Here is a 25,739-nt window from a genome sequence, read left to right on the forward strand (position 1 = left end):
ATGTATATGCATAACTGATTCACTTTGTTGTAAAGCAGAAACTAACACACCAGTGTAAAGCAATCATACTCCAATAAAGATGTTAAAAAATAAATAAATAAATGTTTTGTAGGGAAAGAAAAAAAGATGTTAAAATAAATAAATAAATAAAAATATCCCATTCCATAGATCCTCTTCCCCCACAAAGAGGAAAATGTATTTTGTTGGTCTAGGGTCTTTAATTGGCCCATCAAGGTCTAATGGTATTGCTACATAATAACCAAGTAAATTCATAATTAGCAAAGTGATGGGATAGACCAAAGCATCTGTGTGTGAAAACTGTCACAGTTGCCTTCAGCTAAACTAACTGCAATCCACAGGGCTGCACTGTCAAAGCATGAACAGCATCCAACACAAAGGAATTAACAATTTAACTGATAAGTTTATCATTTTTCCAAATCACTGAGCCTGACTCTAAAAAAACATGTTTTATGCCAAATATGACTATTCTAGTTTATGAAGAATATACTAATGACAAAATATTTGTGCAATGCCTAACTCAAACCAGAAACTGTAATAACATCTACAGACAGTTACATAAATTATGAGGTGGCTCACTTGTGAGCTGGTATTTTTCCCCTCAGATGTAAGAGGATTTCCTTATCTTGTACCTAAATTTATGACACTCATTGTTTTTGACAACATTACCATACACACAATAGACAAGAGAATATCTGCAGAAAAGTACATACATGGAAAAAGAAAAACCTACATTTTAACTATGTTCAGCATTTAACATGGAGATCTAAGGTGTAATCCTTTTTCTCCCACCTTACATATAACGGATCAGTTTTAAAAGCAAGTTAAAGCAATATCACATTTTTTCAAAGAACAAATTAGCCTTTGTCTCCGCAGTCTTTTGCCTATGATCACCAGAAATGAGAAATGGAGAAATAAATATACTACTTGTAGCTAAAATGTATTTGTCTTTTCTTTTCAGAATGTGTCATTGTGAAAACTATTTCCCAGTTTCCTACCTAGAGAATGAAGGTCAGGTTTACCCAGCATCTTGGGGAAGGAAGCCATATTCCTAGCAGGTAGGTCTATAAAATGCTATGTCAAAAAGAAAGTCAGAGTGACCTTTCCAAGAGGTGGAGAAAGCAGCCACCCAAACAGCATTAGTTAAAAACTGGTGAAATGCTGTCTTGAACATCGCGATGTCTACTCACTAGCCTGTGGAGCACAATACACATACATGTCATGCCCAGATGGCCTCAGGGGATAAGAAAGTCAGGCACACTGTTTCCTAACACCCAATAGCCACGTGTTGTCTAGACCAGTGATCCACAAGGACAGAATGAGGGTATATTTGTGTGTGTGTGTATATGCATATGTTTGCATATGTATATAAATATGTGTCTATATGTGTACCATATACATATGTCAGAATCTTGTGGTCTAGATGGAAATGAATGAAAAGGGTACAAAACAGCACATGGATTTCCTAAATCTGATCAACACTGGCCAGAACAACCTTACAGCTTCCTCTCACACAGGCTGGTACAAGTGATCCAGAGTAAGTTTCAAATGGGAACCGGGGTATGAAGAAATTTTATGGCAGGGACCAGCACTAGATGGCAGATTTTGATACTCAATGAGCATGTAACGTTGAAGGTTCTAAGAGAAGCTGGACCCATGAGGGGGTGCTGGTGGTAAAAGAAGAGGCCAGGAGACTGTCACCCCGCACACAAGAGACCACTGAGGGCAACTCTATGACCCATATTTGTTCATGATTTAAAAAGTGACTCTAAAGCTGGGGCCTGCAAGGGTGCGCTCACAGAACCCTCTAGGAATGTTTTTAAATGCTGTGTTTCCATTTAGATGACGATCACACTCACAGGCACTTATATTCTGGGACATCAGGATAATGTCCATTTCAGTGAACAAGCTACTGGTTCACTTTAAATTCACAATCCCTAACCTCAAGTGATCACCGGTGCAGCCTGTTCATCCTATCACATCTCCCTGGTGAATTGACTCTCCAGCTCTCCTACACAATTATCTTCTCATTTCTCCAACCTTGAACATCTTTTCCTTCCTCACTCTCAATGATGACATTCCTTATCTTACTGAGAGAAGAGAATTAACAGAAGAAAACTTCCACAAGCCCACACCCCAGGTCACCAAGCTCCCTGCACCTCTGCCTGCTCTTCCATCACTGCGGCTGCAATGTCGAACAGACATCTATCCATCCTCCTGTCTAAGGCTGACATCTACATGGATACCTGGGCATCATCCCTTCCCACCCATCTGAGGACATCAGGCTTAGAAATGTCCCGTTTCTCATTCCGTTTTCTTTCTCTATTGGATCATTTCCATTAAACAATACTTAAAAAAAAGAAACACCCTTGCTTCATCCCATATTCTCATTGAGCTAACACCCCACTTCTTTGCTCCCCGTGTACAGCAAATTTCTGGCAAGAGCTGTCCATACTAACAAGTCATCTATCTTTGTTACATTATGTTTTCTCTCGCCACTCTGTCCTGAACCCAGTTCTATCAGGCTTTTGTCCCCACCACTCCATTAAAATAACTCTTGCCAAACAAGAATGGTTAAGAACGTACTGATATTTTGCCAAACACGATGGTGAATCCCCAGTTCCCACTGTACTTGACCTATTGAGTCACAGGGCCTAGAACAGTGCCATCTATAGGATGAATGAGAGTAGCTGCTGTCTACGTTTACATCAGCAGAGAGTGATCCCCAAAATTTAACAGCTTTTAACTGTTAACTTTCAAAGGCTCTTTCTCAAATTAAAGTACAGTTGACCTGCAAACAACAGGGATTTGAACTGTGCAGGCCCACTTATATGCTTATTTTTCAATACATACATACCACAGGACTACAGAGCCCACAGCTGGTTAAATCTGTGGATGTGGAACTGTGTATACAGAGGGCCAGCTGTAAAGTTATAAGCAGGTTTTCAACTTCGCTGGGGGGTCAGTGCTCCTAACCCCTGCACTGTTCACAACCGTACAAGGATTGCCCTTAAAGGGGTCCAACAACATATTCTGAGAGATTCGTGAATTCTCAAATGTTAAAAAAAACCCACGAATTTAAACAAATACCTTGTAAACATTTAACAACAACAAAAAAGATGCATATAAGCAATTAGGCATAAACATGTGTTTGCTAAAAATAAGTCATACTAAAATTCACTTCCATTTTTTGAAAATGTCACTGATATGTCTTAATTTCAGAAATACTTTTAATGGTTCCTGTTATGATAGCCTTTTGAATAGTTAGTTAAATGTTGACTAAAAGGCAGTAGGGTCAATAGGATTTGTTTTTGATTGAGCAACTATACCAAAAAATACTAGTTAATTATTGAAAGCCATTCAGAAAGCAAGCAGTTTCTAACAGATGCCAGAAGGCTCTGTCCTACTTGAACTGTTGAACACGATAATCAATGTTCTGGATAAAGGTCCAAAAGATAGGGTCATCAAATTGACAAGGGACGTATATACAAACATTGTAATTAATATGACACATTGACAGGAGTGAAATGCACAATGGGTGAGCAATGAGTCAAAAAACCACCGGGTCCATTCTTATAGTGACAAATGCTAAGATGTACATAGAGTTTTAAAACATAAGTTGCAGTTCAGAGTCAGCCTTGGTAGCCCTTCAAATGGAAAAAACACAATCAGAGGTTTTTGGTTGACTGTTGGGTCATGCTAAATTCATCACCAAAGTACACAGGTATTTCAAAAGGCAATGAAAACTTGGACTGATTTAGGAGAAATTTATAAATTTCTCTATTTAGGAGAAATAGAGTGTGAACTGCAAAAAATCACATGATCTAACTACTGTATTCTAGCGTGCTCAGATCACATCTGGAGTCCTACATTTAAATATGGGCACTCCATTTAAAGGGGACAAGGTTAAACTGGAAAATAATACCATGAAAAGAGTTCTGAAGTTCAAGAGGTCCTAGAGTAAACAAAGTGAAATTCCTCTCCTGCAGAACTTCTTAGAACCTTTAATGTTAATGTTCCTTGTGATTTCCAAAAAAAGGTGTGTGTGTGTGTTTATGTGTAGTAGATGGATACTACCCGCTGTTTCTTAACTTATTTGAACATGGAACTCTTTTCTTCATGGAGAATCTTTTAAGACTAGTGACCCAAGCCACGAACTCAGGAAAACCACCACCTAAGCCCATGAGAAAAAGGGTAACAAAAGCAGATACAGACTAAAAGTCAACAGGAGTAAAGAAGGATGACTGGGAGACGGATATAGAACTTTATCGTGAGAAGCAAGGCTAAAGTTACTTTTGCTGTTTTGCCTAGGAAAGGAGAAGAGCAAGCCTGGCAAACAACAAATGGCTCTCAGAAAAATGAGAGAAGGCAACTGTTTTATATTGTCCCAGTACCTAGAGCAAAACGATATTTGGAAATAAGGCTCAAAGTATGCATTTTAACACTCTTCAGGAGACTTATCCAGAGAGCCTGATATGTGCTCTAAGGGTCAGAATTTGACCCCAGAATAGGAAGGTCAGCTAAATCTTCAGGAGGACATAGCAATTAAAGCTTTTCAGTATCACAGAGTTGATCACGGAGAAAGAGTGAACTGAAGTATGCACGGGGAGGGGGGGCGGCTGGGTAAACACCCAGCAGGGGCACTGAAGAAAAGACTCCTGCGTATGTCAAGTAGGAGGTTGGATGGCTGGGCTCTAAAGGTGACTTCCAACACTGCATGCTCAGCGGGCTAGCCTGTGATCTCCGTAGTCTCACTCACGCTTGCGTCTCAAGGACAAACACTGAGCCCGGCACAGAACTGCTTTCTCAGAAATATCGGTGAATATTTATAAGTGAACAAATGAACAAGTGAAAAATAAAAGGAGTACCTGTTTCCAAAGTCAAACGAAAAGGCAAAGGGCTATTTCATACTCTGCAGACTGCTAAATACACTAACTGTGAATCACAAGCAAGGTTACTCTCAAATATAAGGAAAATAGTCCTGTAATAATTTCACATCTTGACTTGGAAATCAACTCTGAATTAAACTGCACCAAGGGTCGCTGTGAGGTTCCCATGGTAAGTATGGGAAAATGCACTGCAGATTGTGAACGACCATCAGAAAGAAGGGGTGATTATGGAGAAGATAATCTACCCTGACAGATTATGATAATTCAGAGGGCTGGGAACTAACCTTGAAAACGAATCCACCTTTTATAGCCATGGCTCTGAAAAAGGCCCATTAGCCATGTGTTCTATTTGTTTAATTGTCAAAGGAGAACATATTTTAAAATGCCTTCAAAAATGTGACAGGGAACTCTACTCAGTGCTCTGTGGTGACCTAAATGGGAAGGAAATCCAAACAAGAGGGGATATATGTATACGTATAGCTGATTCACTTTGCTGTACAGCAGAAACTAACACGACATTGTAAAGCAACTATTCCAATAAAAAATTTTTTAAAAAAATGTGACGGTGATTGACCTGGTAAGTTCAACTATCTACAATTAAGTTCAAGCAAATTTCTTTTGTCTTGAGATTCCAAATTCTTCAGGAAGAATATACATTAAATTGACCTTATTTTTAAAAATCCTTGAAATAGAAAGCTTTCATTCACTAGATACAAAGACTAGACTGTCAGACACCATATTTGTATCCATTTGCTGGAAGACTGAGGGTTCTTTCATAATGTATCTATCATTTCTCCACAGTGGCTGATCAAACCTGTCACTGAAGAATGTTCTGAACAGGCAACTTGTCATAAAAGCATGGTTTATTTCTGTCAGAGACTGACTGCTGAAGTGAGAAAGAAACTCATTAAAAATCTCTTACTGTGATCTAACATTGTACAAAAAGAAAAGAAAGAAAAACCCAAGGAAGAAAAGGCAAGGAAAAAAAAACTTAATGAAGGGTACACTGAGCCTGCAGATACACTCACATGGTGCTTTTCTTTCTTATTCTTCCTGAGGAAGCAACTAGAAGAGAGCAATTAGTCCTGGGAATACAGCACCCACAGGCTATTTGGGGAGATCAAACAAGGTAACAATTTTATTTTATGCTAATATTATGAAAAGCTGAGGAAGGAGATCAGGATATTGTACTATATGTAGGAAAAGTGATGCAAAATAAACAATATTATTTACCTTAATCTTAAAACTAGGTTCACGGCACAAGAAGCTTCTCTGTAGTCTTCACTGGCATTGAGTAAGCCCTTTAAAAACAAAACAGCAAACTGTTATAAACTCGGGAAATAAATGCATAAAATCATGATAGCCCTTGACTCATAGAGCCCTTTCTTCCTGGAAATTTCAAATCTAGGTCTTTACACATGCAGGTCTTATTTGTTCACATAAGACCTCTGTGTGAACACTAGAAGGGTGTCTACTTCCCATCACACCTGTGGATTCAAATGTTTCATATAGAAAGCCTCAGTAGGAGGACGGGCCCTAGGAACAACTGGTATAAGCAGCAGTTAAGTCCAAAGGAAAGCTCAGCCATCTAGAGGGGCACCTTGCAACCCGAGCCGTGGACTGTACCGACTGGGCCTTGGTGATGCACAGAGCTTGGGCACTTTAAACCTCACGATGCCGAGGATGGAGGAACCTAGTAGGTGAGGCCACAGTTTATTTTTCTCGCCTTTCTCCCCTAGAGTCTATTTCCTTGAACACAGATCATCAGTCATGACTGCCTCTGCTACACAGCCTCTCCCTACTCCTACCAATTCCTGGACATGAGACATTTCTATTGGAGTAGAAAAATAACGGATTTTAGGTCAAGACTTGGCTCTGCCACTGACCAGCTGTGCGGCTGTGAGCAAGTCATTCTCCGGACTTGTTTTCTCATTTACAAAACGGGGATAATACCTGCCCCTCAAAAGTTTCCTGGGAGAACAAAATAATGTATATGAACATGAGTGAAACTATACCATGAGTGAAACTATACCATGTTATTTACTACTAGGTACCCTTATCCCTTTTCCTGCTTCCTTTACTCTTTGCCTTCTGACCTGTTGTTATTCCTACCTTTCCTTTTACCATTCAACCGATCCCTCTAGTTTACTCCAAGGTGTTTTACTGAGTTGCCCGATACAATGTAAAGGCTCTGCCTCTAAGTAGTTGTGCAACCTTGGCTGATCCACTTCACCAACTGCAAATCTTTGCTTCCTCAGGTATAAAAGATAAGGGTCAAGGACTAGATGTCTAACCCGCAATCATGAAATCCCATCACTCTATCTCCTCTGCATACCACTGTTTCATAAAACACAGATCAGGTAGAATAGAAATAAACTTAAATGGAATATACAGCTTTGGAGGGAAGATGTGATCCTCCGGCTGGTGATACTTGAAAGTATAACCACTTTGAGAACTGAAGGGCTTGCCTATTAATTACACAGCAAAACCAGAACAGGGGCCTGCACTCTGGTTCTATGTCCACAGCCCCCACCCTGGATAGCTCAGCATCCTTCATCAGCACCTGACACAACTCGTGGCACACGTGTTCTGTCATATAGCTTTGAATATGAATTCATTTCACAGTCACTGGACTATTATTTTTACAAGGCGAGTTGTAGAGATAAATTGGCCCATAAAATTCAGTGATAAAAGAATTATAAAAACAGTTTAGAAATCCAACCAGGAGCAAAAATGAAAAGTATCAATTAACTATAATGTTTTGTGGCTGGAATCTAGCAGAATGGTGAGTCATTTTCTTTCCTTTTCTCATTTCACACAGTACCAGCAATTTCAGAAGCAGTCTGGTAATCAGTTCTTGCTCTTGAACCTATCATTTAAAGGTTGGAGGCCCTGAAAATCGTAGTCAATAGTGACAGTCCTCTTTTCTCCATACTTATTAAAAAAGGGTGTTTACAAGCCCCTGCTTTGGAAGCACCACCCTGATATTGTCTATCTTTCTAAAATATCAGGTTTCGTTAAAAGAAAAAAGAAAATCTGTCTACAACGTAAATGACAGGCAGAGAAATGTACCTGAGAGTCCTGCACAGACAGGGACTGTATCTGCTTGGGTATGCTGCTGGCGTTCACCGCGATCTGTTAACAGAGCCACCGTTACAGCACGTAAGAACACCAAAATGAGACGTTAAGGTCAGTGTGGTTACAGTTAAGTCTCAGTTATCAGAGACAAAAATCTTAAATAATTTAAGTAATTTTAAAGCACCATTTCCCAGAGTGTGGTCCTTTGACTAGTTGCATTGGGATCACCTACGACACACGTTAAAGATTCCGGGACACCACCCAGCCTATGGTTCAGAATTTCATGGAGACAGAAGAAAATCTGTACCTTTAATAAGTGCCCCAGGTGATCCTTAGGCTTTTAGAGAACCACCGAGCTAAACTGAAAAGGCAGGGACTATTTGATATTTTAAACCTGATAACAGAAAGATGCCCAACGACCATTTTTTCTTGTCACACAACCTCATCTCAAGTTAAGGGCCCCCTAATGAAAGGATGTTAGGATTAGCACAACCTGCCCCTTTAATCATTACTTTGAACAATTTATTCACAGCACTGGATTTCAAAAATGTATAAGGGTAGCTGGATTTTTAAAACACATTTTCCCCAAAAGAAAAGCTAGAGTAGTAATAGGTTATATTTTTCTCTCCAAGCTGGAAACCTGATCCTAATGTGATACCCCAAATATTTCTGCCTCAAGCCCTACTTTTGTGAACTCTGCCCTGGAACAAAACTTGAAAGGCAAACTAAAAGAGAAACAACATTGACAAGGAATGAAAAATATATACTATTCCCTAAACTTACTATCGATTCTAAAATTATCAGAAGTCATCAGAAACTCTTTGTGGCAAGAGTTTTCTAAAGTTCAAGAGCGTAAAATTCTTTCTCTGCTTCCGCAAAAATAACTCTGTTAGTAATGAAGAAATAAGGGGAAGTATACCCACGTCTGCAGTTCCCTTTGAATTGCATCCAAAAATGAAGATAGACCGATAGATGAATAGATGGCTGTGCATGAGATGAAGCAAGTATAGTAATGGCAGAATCCAGGTGATTGTTGGGTGGATGTTCACTATAAAATGTTTTTTAATGTTGCAATATTTTGCAACATTAAAAAGTTTTTCATATTAAAATGTTGGGGGGAAATGACTATGTTAGAAGAACAAACAACCTGTGTTCATTAACCAGCCAGAGGGCGTTGGCCTACCCCAAATGATCTCTTGTAAAGAATTTTTCAGACTGGTTCCACAAGCTTTTTTTATATTTTAAACTTAAATTTTTTTCTTTTTATTCTTTATTGAAGTATAGTTGATTTACAATGTTGTGTTAGTTTCTGGTGTACAGCAAAGTGAGTCAGTTATACATATATATATTCTTTTTCATATTCTTTTCCATTATGGTTTATCACAGGATATAGAATATAGTTCCCTGGGCTATATAGTAGCACCTCGTTGTTTACCTATTTTATATATAGTAGTGTGTATCTGCTAATCCCAAACTCCTAATTTATACCCCCCCTTTCCCCTTTAGTAACCGTAAATATGTTTTCTATGTCTGTGAGTCTGTTTCCGTTTTGTAAATAAGTTTATTTTTATTTATTTATTTTTTTGCAGTACGCGGGCCTCTCACTGTTGTGGCCTCTCCCGTTGCGGAGCACAGGCTCCGGACGCGCGGGCTCAGCGGCCATGGCTCACGGGCCCAGCCGCTCCGCGGCATGTGGGATCTTCCTGGACCGGGGCACGAACCCGTGTCCCCTGCATCGGCAGGCGGACTCTCAACCACTGCGCCACCAGGGAAGCCCCAATAAGTTCATTCTGAATTTAGGTTTGAGATACTACCAAAAGCCACATCACATCACCTACAGAATATCCTACCTTTAGTCAAAGAAGGTTTGTAATATGGAAAATTCTTAATGGCATTTACTAGAGGTGACAACGTCTCTTTCCCCTGGGGAGGCCCATTTCATGCCCTATCCCTTACTCCTAGAGACAGTTAAGGGCACAGAGAGCTATTACCGTGCAACCTCACTGTGTAGGTATAACCCTGCATGTGATGAAGAAACCAGTCTCCAGCTCCCACTGGTGCAGGAAATGTGCACAGATGCACAGGAGTGGTGGAGAGGGAGGTTCCCTGCACAAAACATCTTCCTTGACAACCAACTGTAGTCTGCTAAATTTCACCATTATGGACCCCATTCTATCAGTTTAGGGAATGACTTCTGGGCATGCATTTTTGTTGTTGTTGTTGTTGTTTGCTTTATGCGGGCCTCTCACTGTTGTGGCCTCTCCCGTTGCAGAGCACAGGCTCCGGACATGCAGGCTCAGCGGCCATGGCTGACGGGCCCAGCCGCTCCGCAGCATGTGGGATCCTCCCGGACTGGGGCACGAACCCGCATCCCCTCCATCGGCAGGTGGACCCCCAACCACTGCACCACCAGGGAAGCCCTGGGCATGCATTTTTAAATGTCAAAACTTACAAGAAACCTAACACATTAAGCAGCTGTCATTCATTAACAGTATAATATAAATTTGTCTATTGGAATTTTTTAAAATTTTAAACAGTTTGCTATTAAGGATACTTGAGAGAATGGGTGTTTTGATAGCAGGAGAAGAGAAGAATAACAGATTAATGTTGGACACGGCACTGGAGACAGGCCTCTGGGACTGAGTGAAAGAGGAAAGGATCTTGGAATAGAGACAAAAAAGGGACAACACCCACTTTCTAATTTTTCATAGTGCTCTATCTAATCTTCTCATTTTCTATTTTTAAAACTACTGTAGCTAAATGCAATGTGTTATCCTGGATTAGATCCTGGGACAGAAAAAGGATGTTAGTGGACAAACTAATGAAATACAAATACAATCTGAGATGTAGTGGATAGTAATGGAGCACTGATGGTTTTTAGTTGTGACAAACATGTCAGGGCTACGAAAGAAATTAAAGGTAAAAGAGCATAGATGAGCAATGTACGGGAACCCTACAGAGTACACTACCGCAAATTTTCTGTAAACCTAAAATTACTCCAAAACAAAAGGTTTATTTTCAGAAATACAGAAGGTGCTAAGTTTAACCACAACTAGTTGGAAAGCCAGTCACCTGCAATAAGAACACCTTTTAGAAAGTGACATCATAAAAGCATCAAGTAAAAGCCATCTGTGATCCAGTACAATCAATTTGGAGGGAGAAATCAAATCTTTGCATCCAACTACAAATGGGTATAAGACAACATGAGAGCTGACAGGCGTCTGGAAAACACAATGTCATCAGAAATAATTTCAGAAAGCTAAAGGCAGTTTAAACAATAATCCAGCAATAGCACTGAGTAACATAAGCAATGAATTTAGCTTTCACATTGTGTCTAAGCTCTGGTAAAATTCACTCAACCTAAATCCACACCAAATGTATTTTCTCCTCAGAACAAAATATCAGAGTTGGGAAACAATTAACCTAGCCTAGACTCTACAACAAAATTCTTCAATACCTGCCATGGGCCCTACAGGGCTTCTGTCACCAAAACTTCCCACCTGGCACCATTACACGTGATTAAATAAGGACAACTTTTCCAAGGGATTTCTGAAATGTCTTAGTCGTTTTTTGTTTTTTTTTTGCTTGTTTTGGGGGTTTTTGTTTCTTTGTTTTTGTTTTTTTTTTAGACTTCTGATAGGCAGATATTTAAAACAAATCTTCAGGAATTTGCAGCACTCAATCTTCCTGGATTCCAGTGTGGACTTTTGGATTCAGAGTGACTGGTGCAGTTTTCCCAGTCAGTGGGTCCTTGATCCTAGTCACGTATCAGAATCACATGAACAGCTGTTTAAAAATCAGAGTTGCCTTGGACATCACCCTAAACCACCAAATCGCAACTTGATTTGCTGGGTCTAGGGATCTGCATTTTTAAAGCTTTTGGTTTTTCTGATGTGGAGCCAGGATTGCAAACCATGTGTTCATGACCCCTAACAGAAGGGCTACTATAAACCAAGTGGTTCCTTAATAGAAGTCTTCGAAAATGTCCTCCTCACTTAAATGAAACCAAAAGAAAGTGTGAATTTAAAGATAAAGTCAGGGCTTCCCTGGTGGTGCAGTGGTTAAGAATCTGCCTGCCAATGAAGGGGAAATGGGTTCGAGCCCTGGTCCAGGAAGATCCCACATGCCGCGGAGCAACTAAGCCCGTGCGCCACAACTACTGAGCCTGCGCTCTAGAGCCTGCAAGCCACAACTACTGAGCACATGCACCACAACTACTGAAGCCCACGTGCCTATAGCCTGTGATCTGCAACAAGAGAAGACACTGCAATGAGAAGCCCACGCACCGCAACAAAGAGTAACCCCTGCTCGCTGCAACTAGAGAAAGTCCGCATGCAGCTACGAAGACCCAGCACAGCCAAAAAGAAAGAAATAAATTTAAAAAGAATAAAAAATAAAGTCAATTTTACTTTTATATAAAAAATTAAGGTATAAAAATTGCTTAAAGAATTATAAGACGTGTACTCATTATTTTGGAGTCTGACAAAAGGATTCCAAAATCACTCGTCAAAAAGAAGCTCAAACCACAACAACGAAAATTTTTTATAAAGCAAAAAAAAAAACCACAAAAAACAATAATGAGATAATAGTTGAAAGGTTTTATATAAGCTAGGATACTGTATCAACTAGGAAACCCTACCTAAGAAATACCACTTATTTGGTATTTGTCCTTGCAAATACCACTCCCGAGCCCTACCCCCAAAGAGATGAGCAGCTTCTGGAGAGAAGGCCCTCTTCTGTGCTTTTGTATAATTCCCACAATGCCACAGTGCCTAACGAGGCTCCATGGGAAATCAGGCCCAGATTAAACATTTGTCCAATTAACTAACTTCATTATTATTGTTGTATTATTAACCTTTAGTCTCCACTGGCTTCCACCATCCAAGTGGAAAAAGATACTAAATAAATGAAATTAGCATGAATTATTTACTTATTACAAATTAATAATTACTAGTAGGTGACAAATACTTTGCAAGGCTATTTCTTAGAAACCAGGTTAAGAACACACTAGGACCAATTTCTCACTAAGTTTGGCTACGAATCTCATTAGACAAATGGTGTAACTCTGGAACTTTACATTTTACACCAGAATTTCTCATCTCCAAATATGGCCCAGTACCAGGCACATCTACCCAATGTCCCTCTGGCAAATACCCAACCCTGGCCTTCTCAGTCTTCTCCAACTACTGCTGTAATACCTGGACATTCTGCCTATACTTCCCAGGAAGCCAAATAGCCCCTCACAAAATAAGAATTTCTAAAATGCCCCTCCTTTATTGCAGCATCTCACTCTAAGTGTGGAACTACTAAGGCTACTTTTTCTGAACTTCAGCTCGATTATAAAACGTCTTCTGATCCTTCCCCCACTTCTTACCTACTTATAAATATGATAGACCTATTCAGGCACTTGTTTAGAGTCTGATTTTCAGTGCATAGGTTTCCATGTCACCAACAAATACATATAGCACATCTACTAGATGCTAAGGGAACACAGACACGAAAAAAATACTATCCCCAGTCACCTAGTGGCTTATAGTCAAGTAAATAACTCAACTGCAATTTAAATGACAAGTATTATTGAAAAGCTTATTATGAAGTAAACACACTGGCATTTCAATGTGCCATTTAGTACATCTTTTCCCTTTAAAAGATGTTTAAAGGTATAAGGTACACTGTCTGAGACTGTATACAGCTTTTTTTTTCAGCTTTGAGGTATAACTGACAAATACAATGATAAGATATTTAACATGTTACAGCTTTTGATAACAGCTACAAAAATCCCAAATCAGCAGATTCTGTCAATCACAGTTCTACATACCTATGATTTATATGTGCACCCCTCAAAGTGCGTACACAAAAAATGTTAATGGAATAGTTTGTAATAGCAACCTAAATGCTCAAGAGGAAAGAAATGGTTAAATAAACCATTTTGATAGGTAATATTCCTCAGCAGTTATAAATAAAGAGGCAGATCTATAGCAACTACTGTGGAAAGATTTCCAAGATATAAGGCAAGATGCAAAATTTAATAGTTTTTATAATCTCATTTATATTTTTAAAATGATATGCTAGATTTCTTTATGTACATATTTGTATGTGAATGAGCAGGAAAAGTCTGGAAGAAAACATTGCAAACTGATAACCTCTGGAAAGATAGGACAGTCACAGGGGTAAGAACGGTAGCAGGATAAAAGTGGTCCTTCAGAGTTATTTCTATTTAATCCTCCCATACCTTTTTACAAGTCTTTATGTGCCTCTCAGTAAGGCCTATCCACACTAACCCTTTTAAAATTATAAACCCCTACCATACTACCTCACCCTCTACCCTGTTCTATTTTTTTCCATTACTCCTATTCCATTGTAACAAACCACATAACTTACTTACTTATGAAGGCTATTGGATATCATTTATCTACTGCCATTGGAATGGAAGCTCCACAAGGACAGGGATTTCACCTGTTTTTCTCACTGATGTATCCCCGACACCTACTAAAACAGTGCACACAGTACACACATTATATATATGTAATTTATATTTTATATATATTTATATATATAATTTATATACTTATGTTTATGTTTGTTGAATATTTACATATTCAACCATTTTAATTCCCTTTATAATCGATTAAAAAATATTTTTTGCTTCACCTCCAAAAAGTGACTTGGTGTGATTGGTAAATCAGGGGGCTACTTTAATCAAAAGCTGAAAGGACACAGGAATCTCTTCAGGAACACTGAAGAGATTCTAAACAATGCTCAGGATGCTGAAACACCGCTCAGGATGCTGAAACACCAGCCTTGTGAAAAATACCTCCAAAAAACCAAAAACAATAAAATGGTGTGGAAAGCTGTGTAATAGCAGATAGAGCTTGTGATTCCTAAAGTTTTGGGGGAGAGTTTAGTTTCAAACTAATGTATCCTTCCACAGAAATAAGAAGCTTATCTATACGCTTCCTTAATTATAAACCAGTATGGGAACAGACATATGCCACTGGGAAATCAAGTGAGTCTAGATACAGTAAAGTGCCTAAGACTTTCAAATTCCACTCAAGAAGGTTGACAGGGATGTTTGATGAACAACTGACAGCATGCTATACACTACTCTTTTTCCTGTCTATGAAGAAAATACATTTGCCAGAAAGATACTGCTATTATCCAAATAACAGATCAGTTATCAGAGCAATTGCAACAAGCACAGAGTAAGATATTCTCAAAATAAACTTGACAAATCCTCATGAGGAAAGACCTACACCCATCAGCCTATACTAGTAAGGCAGGGTTCCAGTGAATGTCTTCCCACGAAAATGTCCTGCAGTGAACCAATAACGAATGATTTTTGAGTCAATGACGCTACTTGAATCATGTTACTTTGTTCTATTTCTAAGGAGAACTGACACTTTTAGTTAGAGTCACTCTTAGAAATAGATGAAAAACCTTGATCTGCACTTCACTCTAGATAAAACAGTGGGCAAGAAGAAGGCAGAGTTCATGATAATGGGTTAAGATCATTCCAAAAATCCAGCAGGATATGTGTGTAGCCAACATGTCCTACTGTGGAGCACATCACCATCCTTCTAACTTCTTGATCAAAGCTCACATTTGATGTACGAAATAGATTAATTCATATGATAAATATAGGAGGAAACAGGATCTGAAGGAGAGTTACCAGTAGGAGGCAGGCAGACTGAAAAATCCCTAGGAAAGGCCCATCAAAGAGGCATGAGAATGAAAAAAGACCAGAGCCGGGGTGGGGGGGATGAGAGGGGGAAGAATGGCTTGTAGCTCTGATGCTCTCTTCTTAGATGGTCCAGCTGGTTATTGCCACTTAAAGCAGAATGATAAGATTTACTCCATTTAATTAAAAGGAAATGTCTGCTAATTTAAAAAGAAAGTTGGGATGGATATCATCTGCAGCCCAAAGTCTTCTGTTTTCTTAAAGAGAATTTATCAAAGTACACATTACTAGATTTGTAAAATACTTGGGGCTATTTAAATATGCTTAAACTTCCTCTAGGAGAATTAGGAAGTCCTCTGAACTACAGGCATCATTACTCATTAGAATAATTAACCAGCGGAAGAAGTAAAGTTAATCAAAAGATGACCAGTTCTCAAAGGGAGGCTGATGAAAGACTGTTCCTTGCCTACTAAGTTACCCAGGAGATTTAAAAATCAAAACCAACAAATTCAACCTAGAGTTCCTAATCATGTTAATATCTTGCTTTATGGTAAACTAAAAATCTAGGAGAAATTTTCCTGTATGCCTACTATGTTTTCTAAGTGACAGTAATCCTAAGAATTAAGATTAAGTGAGTAACTAATTTGTGCTAAGAACCCCACTGAGTGCTTCATGTATGTGATTTTATCATTCCTCACAGCAATTTTATAAGTATTGTGATCACCCCCATTTGACAGAGGAGGAAACTGAGGCTCAGAGAGTAAAGTAATCTTCCCCAAAGTACACAGCTCCAAAGTAACTCAGACAGTATCAAGACCTGCAAAGCCTATGTGCCTTTTCTTTTTTTTCCTATACCACGAGAAGAAAATTTTGAAGGTTCTTCCCTGAAGAGACAAGACTCTGATACTCGTGGGAAGAGGCTGGGTGGGGGGAGACGAGGCAAAGAACTAAATAAATAACCACCACTCACCTTTGGATTTTCTTCTTTTACTCTTCGTGACTGTAAAACAATTACATATTCATTAGTACACACACGCCCCCCAAAAAAACCACAAAAATAAAATTGACACAGGTTAGAAAATCATCATCAATGTCATTTACCTTTTCTTGTGAAAAAGCTGCTTTCCCTTCTTCACTTTTTTCATCCATCTCGTCGTCACTCCACTCCCAGTCACCGTCTTCGGTTTTATGAAGGTGACCGCTTGACCCCGGAACTCTTCTCACCTGGACCAAAACAAATCCAGCCAATTCTTCACCAGCTGAACACAACCAGTGTTCGCGGGTGCAGCTACTTGGGTTACACAGCATTCGCTTACCCTGAAAATAACCTGAGTGGTTGTGAATTCAGGGGTAACTAGCAGTGAATACCCCAAAAGACTACACAGCCTCCAGACTCCTACACTCATCCTCTTTCCAAAGATATTAAGTTCTTGAAATGCTTTACTCTATGTGTGTAGAACAAAATATTCTGGAAGAGTACGACACACATCAGCCATGAAGGATAAAGCCCATTTTTCACTTTGGCTTCAGTTAACACTTTATGAATCACTACACGTGAAAGGCCAGGTGGTAGGTTTCAAAACTGCTTAAGGAAATACATGCAAGTAAGAGACTGAGGACTAAGGGAAGACAAAGGACTCAGGCAGCCTAATGAAGCATACTAGTCTAGGGCATCAGCCATCTACAACCTATATCAAAAAAGCAAATACCCTTCTGTTGCCACCTTGCTCTTTTTCAGAACCTGACATCATGTTTATTTTCCCAGGATTCTGCTCAACCTACTTGAGCAAAACAAAACAACATCAAGACTATTCTTAACACACCTTTCGCGATTGCTAGGAACACGGCAAGATAACCAGCAGCCGTGTCAGATGATCTAAACAGATGATAACAATTTTCTGCCATTATTTTGTATTTTTTTGAGCTAGGGTAGAGATGTGGTCCACGGGGAATGCTTTCCACATGTCTCTGTGCTTGAAAACGCAAAACTTGTCAAAGGAGCGGATGACTGAGAATAATGAGCCTCTGACCAAAGTAATTTGCTTTAAAAAAATGGACTGAGATGACTCATAGACATAGAGAACAGACTTGTGGTTGCCAAGGTGGGGGGAGAGGGGGAGGGAGAGGGAGGGACTGGGAGTTTGGGGTTGGTAGATGCAAACTGTTACATTTAGAATGGATAAACAACAAGGTCCTACTGTATAGCACAGGGAACTATATTCAATATCCTGTGATAAACCATAATGGAAAAGAATATGAAAAAAGAATGCATATGTGTGTATAACTGAGTCACTTTGCTGTGCAGCAGAGACGGGCACATTGTAAATCAACTCTACTTCAATTTAAAAAACAGAGCAAAAAGTGGTCTGAGACATGGATAAACAAAGCAATGTAGCAAGCGAACATGACGTGAACATAACAACCAGTGATCCACTGATTCAGAGAAACCACAAGTGGAAAGGGACCTTGGAGACTGTCTAGTCAAACCCCCTCACTTTACAGATGGGAGAACGAAGTGACCCAAGATATCACACAGGTGTAAAAACAAAATGAAGGCAAGAAAAAAAGCCTTCAGATTCCCATTCAAATGCAAGTTTTCCTATGCCACTGAATGGTAACTGTGAAAAACCAGGTGTCTAAAAATGTCCTGTGAAGACTTTGAAAGAGTATGACATGAAGCAAGACTATTTTCCATAATAGAAACTGTCCAGTTATACCGCAGGGAGTTCATGAGTTCCAAGGGAAATACCACAGAATTTAGGTGTAAAGTAATCAGTTACACATGTTGGATCAATGTGACGTCATAAACACTGCAGACTTGGGGTTGAGTTTGATTTGAAGGCATTACCATGTGGAACCTGTACAAGTAACCCTGACCACTTGGTCTTGAGCTGCAACGTAGAAACTTAAAAAACAAGCAAAAGGTTCTTATTCATAAATGCAAACGGTCATGCTCAATTTTTTTAAAAAGCTTTTTTCTCCACTAATTCACCTTCAAAACACTTAGCACTTAGTAAAAACTCCTTCTGTGCTTGGCATAAGATATTTTTTCCACTTGTGTTTTGAGTCATTGGAAAGACCTATTTAATGATAGTGATTTTAATGATGCTTATAGATGTTGGCAAGGTACTGTAGAAAAGATGCTGAAATGCACTTCAGGATTTTTTAGAACAGACTGCTCATTTTAAAGCTACAAAGAAATGGATAAAGAAAAGATTTTCTGTAGACATATACAGTAAAATTAATTATTTTCTTAGCAACACTAATCATGACGAGAGCAATACAGAGGAAAATCTGATAATGACTACATTAAAAGAAAGCATTTAAAGCCACATCTACTACAAAACATACTATTAACTAAGAAGTGAGAAGAAAAGTAAAATGGTGGATCATAAACAGAAAAAAACTCTACCTTCACTCAGATTGTAAAACCCAAGCATGGCTGACGAATTAGTATTCTTCAAGTCCTCATTCAAAAGATCACACCAGGAAAATATCTCTTTCTGAAAGGAGTCAGATAGTGCAGCTTCACACCCTAAAATTTAGTTTATGTTCTTTTTCTTCTCACTCTACGTTTACAAAAGCTGTCCATTTTGTTTCTTCAAGTGGGACCCAACTACAGACAATAAAATGGCCAACTTCTATTTCTATTTTATTTTATAACCCTGACTGTGTCCCTCCTCTTAGTTTTATTTGCTGGAAGAGAGAAAGATAAAGCAAAATGTCTAGGATTATAGCCTCAGACATTGAAAGAAATGGTGGGATGGGCCTTTAAGTAGTAAATATTGATTAAACAAATAAATGGAGAAATTAAGACAACGGACACTCAAAAATCCAGGTAGCATAAAATACTGGTGTAAGCGTAGCAAGAATAAGAATACAAATTTATTCCTTAAGACTGTTGTCTCAGTTTATTGGAAAGGAAAAAACTCGCAGCATAATTTGAAACCCAGGTTTCACAGTGTATTTATGCGACATTGACCTCTACGGAAGAGACCAGAAAGCAATTTTACAAAATTACATCCTTGTAGGGAGTTTGTAGGGATGACAGGAAGCTTTTAGGTCTTGAGCCAAGGCAACTAAGTTTCACATAGTTTAAACAAATGGGGTTTTTATTTAGGAAATGAAGAATAATCTACAAAATAGATGCTTCCAAAAAAAGATGCGTAAAAGCTTCTATCCTCCCCCATCCCCTACGGTGATGAGAACGGAGGTTGCCCATCCTCAGAACTCTTGATTGCATTCCTGTTACATCGCTCTTAGTCCATTAAATGGCTCACTCACTGAGTAAAGCCAAGAGGTGGTTGAATGAAATATTTTCTCTGTTGGGGATTTAAAAAAATAACAAGTGCTTCTCAGAGAAACGAGCTCAATTTAAGTGATAGCTAGAGCTATTCATAAGCCCACAAATTCCTCAGGTCAGCGCTGGCAGTAGCGAGGTTAGACAAAGTTTTACATGCAATAACATTTATTCCCCGAACTGGGAATAAAACACAATTGAGCAGTTCTATTTATACCATACATCTGAAAAGGAAAGTTATGTTACCGTCTCTTCCTTGAAACAGCATTTTTATGAAAATCCATTACAGCAATGAAGTTCTGATTCCCACAAAACGTCAGGCTCCACCAGACAGATAGAGGGAACAACGGTGTGGTTCCCCGGCCCGTTCTTGTGGCCATGGGGTCAGGTGTCAGAGGTAGAGCCAGGATGGGGAGGCCAGGGAAAGGGAACGGCAGCAACAAGGGACAACAGTCCCTGGATCTGTTCCCGGACTCATCTTCCCAGGGGTGCCCCTTCGAACAGGAGCTGTCTATAAATATCAGGACCCAGGATCTCCATACAATATCTCAGGTTGCCACCTGGCCCCAGACACCGGAACAGGAGGAAGGATGTATACAAGAGAGCCAATGGAAGCACTTTCTATACAAGGGGTTCAATATGTTAGAAGTGCAAGTGTGTTTCTCTAACACACTCCTGAACAAAGGATGAATGTGACCCAAAGAAATACTGACCACAGTTTAGTAGAATTCGTCTCAGTACTGCATTCCCTTCCTTCCAAGGCACCGGCCAACTACTTCCACTGCCACATAACTTCTCCCTGGAGTGGGATGTCAGGGTCTCCTTGGAATGGTTTTCCCGTCTCTGGGGATCCTGTTCTCCACTTCCCCTCCACCTGTTGGACAAACTACGTGCCTGACTGCAGCCTGAACCCAAGATGGGGAGCCCAACCACCTCACATCTGCCCACCAAGGACACCCTGGACATGGCAGAAAGCAATACCCAGTAACTTTTCTCTCCTCAGGCATTCTACTAACCAGAAGTAGAAAACATGTTCCTAATCACTTGCCGTTTATAATGTCCTTGAGGCACGGTCAAGCTAACAAAAAGCCTTCTAAATCATCAGAAATTAAACATCAAAAAATAAAATTAGACTCACCAAGTTTTCAGCAGTAAATATTTGCCTGTCCCCATAGCTTATACTCTGACATTGGCCCCTGCGCCCACCAGCTCTCGGGCACCTCCGTCCCACGCCTGCTGCCTGGCCTTACTGTGCTCCCGGGCCCTCGGTCTGCTTCCGCCTCTTCCATCAACCCCGCCTGGCTTCTCCCGTATCATATAAAGCCTGGAGCCCACAGCTGACGCTCTTGAGGCTGCGCTTGTTAGTACCCCATGCCCCCGGGCCCATTCCTGGCCACCCCACACCTGGAGGAAAGCCTGGGCTCAGCCTGAGCCAATGGAGAGGAGGCACACTGCCTGGTGATGTCACAGGGGACCACTGGCCACTCCTAGTCGGGCCATCAGTCCTGCTACAACGCTGCCACTCAAAGCGTGGTCCCCAGATGGGCAGCAACAGCATCACCTAGAACTAATGCTGAATCTTGGGCCCCACCCCAGACCCACTAAACCAGAATCTTCCTTTTCGCAAGATCGCGGGTGATTCACCTGGTCCCTCAGGTTTGAGAAGTGCTCATCGTTAGTCTAAGTCCGCCTCCCCAGCCCTTGAGACCAGCTGTTACTCACGTACCAAAAGTGACTGAGCACTTGAAACATATTAAGTAATTTAACCTTCACAGCAGCCCTGGGAGCTGAGAATCACTTTACTCCCCCGTTTTTTTTCAGAGGGAAAACCGAGGCGCAGGGGAATTTAAACAACCGGCTGGAGCTCATGCAACTGGGAGTGAGGGCGTTGCAAGTCCCACCCCAGACTCCAGGGCTACCCCCTGCTACGGCCGCACACAGGAGTGCCCATCCCGCCCTCCCCCACTCACCCCAATAACTTCACCTGCGACTGACCGTGAGAGGAACGAGGCCATCCAACTTATACCCCAAGCTTTCTATTCCCAAGAAAAGTCTTCACACCCTTACCCCCCAGAGCCTCTTTCCCTCCAGTGTGTAGCGAAAATGGATTCCTTTTCCTTTACACGACGATGCCTCCTGCTGTGCTCATTTATTCATTCACTCATTCATTCCTTCAAGACACAAACAGCCAGGCTCTGGATCCTCTACGTCCATCACAAACATGTGTAAGTATCTCCTATACAAAGGACGGGGAGGGGGCTCAGTTTCTGCTGCTTCCGTCACTCCATCACTCTTCGCTCTCACTGTCAACATTTTTCTAAAGAGCGTCTCTGATTGCTGCCCGCCCTTCCTCAATCTTTAGTCTCATACAAAATGTTATCTATCCCCATTTGGCCATGAAAACTGCATGCGTTCTCTCCCCAAGATTTAAAAACATCACAATTGTGTGATTCAGAGCTCCTCTCTGTTGCTATAATGTTATCCTGCAGACACAGCTGAAATCCATTCTTCCCGTTATTTCACACTCTTTCCAAACCTGTGTTGGTAACCTTTCTCCTCCTCCTCTCCTGTCCTGCTCTGTCTCCCGCTGTTCTCTGTCTTTAGCATAAAAATGGCTGCTCTTAGCCCACTAGACTAAGCTGTCTAGTGAGCTAAAACACACAGTCTCCAGAGCCTCCGCTCTCCATGGAAATCAATGACCTTGGAGACTTCATCTCTTAGTCTTGTTTTGCAAATGCTCTGTTGGACATGAACATCTGATCAATTTCTAGCTCGCCATCTCCAGCCCATTTATTAATGCTCCACCCCAGCCTCACTCTGACACTTCTGCAGGGTCCCCCGTCCTAGTTAACACTTCCGGGGTGCAGTTGGCTCATGCTGGCTCAGGAGAGCCCACTGTTAGCATTTCAGAAAGTTTACAAGACACCTGACTTCACAATGGTCACTTAAAATTGGCCAGGGTAGGAGTATTTACACAATGGAAATAGAAAAATAGTACAAATTAGGATTTGCACTCCCCCCTTACTGCCAAAGTGGGAATTCTCAAGGTTTACAAGCACGCCACTGACCGTAAGACTCAGCTCACGGAAACATTTTAAAATTTGACAACATTTCACAAGAACTTAGTAGTTATTCCTGGAAATAACTACTTTCCTTTGCAATGGCAAATATCTCAATTTTATTATACAAGACTCTCAACTCTCACCTTTAAAAGCAACACAGTAATTGATTTTTATATACCAAACATATACCAATATAAGTACGGCAGCAGTGGGGAAACTATCTTAACATTTCTCAAACTGATACATATGGCTTGGGTTAACATTTCTTATGAAAACATCATGAGGAAACACAGGGCTATATATTTTTTTAATGTAGAGAGAAGTGAAAAGGGTGTCCTCTGAAAAACTGTGTTAGATGATGCAAAAATTGGTTTTATGATAGTTACTGCCAACACTGCAAGTCAGAGCCTAAATAATACTGCTTGATACAAAGTAAGAAAGGAGAACAAATGGTGTATTTCTGAATAAAAATGTTTTGTGTAAGTTATTTAACAGTTATATATAGTTATACTAATAAATTATTATGAGTAGATATTCTGTTATTTCACCTATGTCCATAAGTGTTCATAAGTTCAAACTGACCAGAAAACTTTTTTTTCTAATCTTTAGATTTGGAAAGTAAAGTATCACAGTATTTTCAAGCTTCCTTTGTATTTAGGAATGCATGATAAATTTTACAAACAGGATCAAAAATTTTATAACTGATTAATTTTTCTGCAAAATGGAAACAAAGATCCTTCTAGTTAAAGCATGAAACTAGGTTCTCAAATTTTCTGTAAATATTAACATGACAACAGATCAATGGTAAACATAAATGTCATTGAAAAATTATTCATTTTGTTTATAACAATTTGGAACCTTGATTATTTGATAGATTATTTGGGAGAAGTAAAATGTGAAAGATGGAGAACTACCAGCCTAGTTGACATTTCTGTCTGTACCTTCTAATCCCAGAAGAAACAGAAATACACACATAAATGTATTATTTCTACAATGCATGGATATGTGTGTGTGTTTGTATATACATATAAAGTTTCTGCATGAAGCATTCACTGGATAACAGGGCACATATTTCCTATAAATTTTTTCAATTTAAAGTAAAATTCCATTTGGGGTTAAAAAAAAAAAAAAAAAGACCTCTGAAACTCCCCCAACCCCTGTCATTTTGGCCAAAGGGCACAGTCATATAAAGTTCCTAACATGATGCCTGGCACATAAATAAACACTCAAGACATGACAGGTGCTATTAGCATGAATACACTTCATCTTTCTCACAAGCCAAATCTATCAAACACTATATTCTGCAGATTTTACCTCCTCAGCTACCATTGTGCTAGATTAGGTCCCCTTCAACGTTGATCTCCTTTCTCTCCTATTAAAACAAACTGCTAATAAATCCTATGGCCTCTACACTCTTGCCTATTTTATCCTTCATATTGCCACAAGTCACAGATGAGAACTTTCTCCAAAAGAAAAAAAAACAAGAGTTCACTATCGCCTACAGAATGAGTTCAGATTCCTTAATATTCCAGTCTCTCCATACCCTTGCTCCAAATTACCTTTTCAAGACTTATTTCCCACCATATGCCATCAGACACCCACAATCCAGTTTTATACAAATTAAATACTTACACAACTCTACCTTTTTACATATGTATCACGCACATATCTTGGCCTGATCTGCCCTTCCACAATCTCTGCTTACCTCTTTTCTTCCAATCCAAGAAGCTTCATTGGTATTTTGCCTGCACCTTTATATCATTCTACTCTGTGTTACATTTAACAGATGACATACTGAACTGGATACACTCTTACAGGGCAGAGAGCTAGCTTTAGCCTTTTCAAAGAATCATTTATTCAGTCAGTCAACAAAGTCTTATTTAATACCTACCTTGGTGACAAGTTCTGGACAAAAGACAAATAAAATAAAAGCCTACATCCTGGACTAGTTCACAGTCCAGAGAGGTGGACAGACATTTAAGCTAATAATTTCAAGAAAATGTGAATGCTACAACAGATATACAAACGCTGTGAAATCTCAGAAGAGAGGATGACCATCTGTTTAACTCACCAGGCAGAGGAAGTGGAGAAGTTATTCCACCCAGTGGGAAGGTATGAACTTATAGAGTTCTGCTGACTCATGTACCAGGGCTGGGTCACACGGGACTGGGGCTGGTCTAGGGGCTGGGTTTAAGGAAACAGCTAAGAATAAGGCTGGAAAGCTGTGTGGAGCACTTGTACAATAAGAATGGCCACTTCAAAGGCCTGCAGGTACCAGGTAGGGAATGGAAAGCAGACCCAGTGAGGACCTGGGAGGTCTGGACAGGGCCAGCCTCATCACCACCACACACACACCCAAAGGGAGTGCCCAGCATGAGCTGACTGCTGCCACAGGAAGGTATCCCAGTGTTACCCGATCTTCTGATTCTTCCAGGGAAGTGGATTTTTTATGTGAATGCTCTTGATTTTTTTAAATGTTAACAAGTGTACGTCGAGTTAAAATTCTCCTGCACGGCCTAAAAACTGATGTGTCTGTGGGACAAATCTGGCCTGTGAGTTGCACCCTCCGTGGTCTACCAAGTCAGGGGGCTTAGAATTCAGACAATGGAAAAGCAGAGAGCCTTTCCCAGTGGCCACGGGGGGCAGGGGAATGATCAAATCTGGATTCCTGAAAGCAGAGCAGACGTACTGGGACTTCAGGGTGACAACGGCCA

At 40.1% G+C, this 25,739-nt stretch overlaps 1 protein-coding gene across 5 annotated transcripts in view; it reads right to left on the reverse strand.

Moving 5' to 3' along the window:
• STK39 (serine/threonine kinase 39) overlaps positions 1 to 25,739 on the reverse strand; it is a 491,161-nt gene that overhangs the window by 120,303 nt on the left and 345,119 nt on the right. For 4 of the 5 annotated variants that reach the window (XM_067026251.1, XM_067026250.1, XM_067026249.1 and 1 more), the window contains 4 exons: positions 16,765 to 16,887; positions 16,634 to 16,663; positions 7,980 to 8,042; positions 6,141 to 6,208 (listed from right to left, as the gene is read on the reverse strand). In XM_067026251.1, coding sequence (XP_066882352.1) covers positions 6,141 to 6,208; positions 7,980 to 8,042; positions 16,634 to 16,663; positions 16,765 to 16,887 — 284 coding nt within the window. The remainder of the gene's footprint in view (positions 1 to 6,140; positions 6,209 to 7,979; positions 8,043 to 16,633; positions 16,664 to 16,764; positions 16,888 to 25,739) is intronic. The other variant, XM_067026248.1, reaches the window with a different exon arrangement.

The sequence above is a fragment of the Kogia breviceps genome, chromosome 2 (assembly GCF_026419965.1).
Source record: "Kogia breviceps isolate mKogBre1 chromosome 2, mKogBre1 haplotype 1, whole genome shotgun sequence".
In the NCBI taxonomy this organism is placed as follows: domain Eukaryota; kingdom Metazoa; phylum Chordata; class Mammalia; order Artiodactyla; family Physeteridae; genus Kogia; species Kogia breviceps.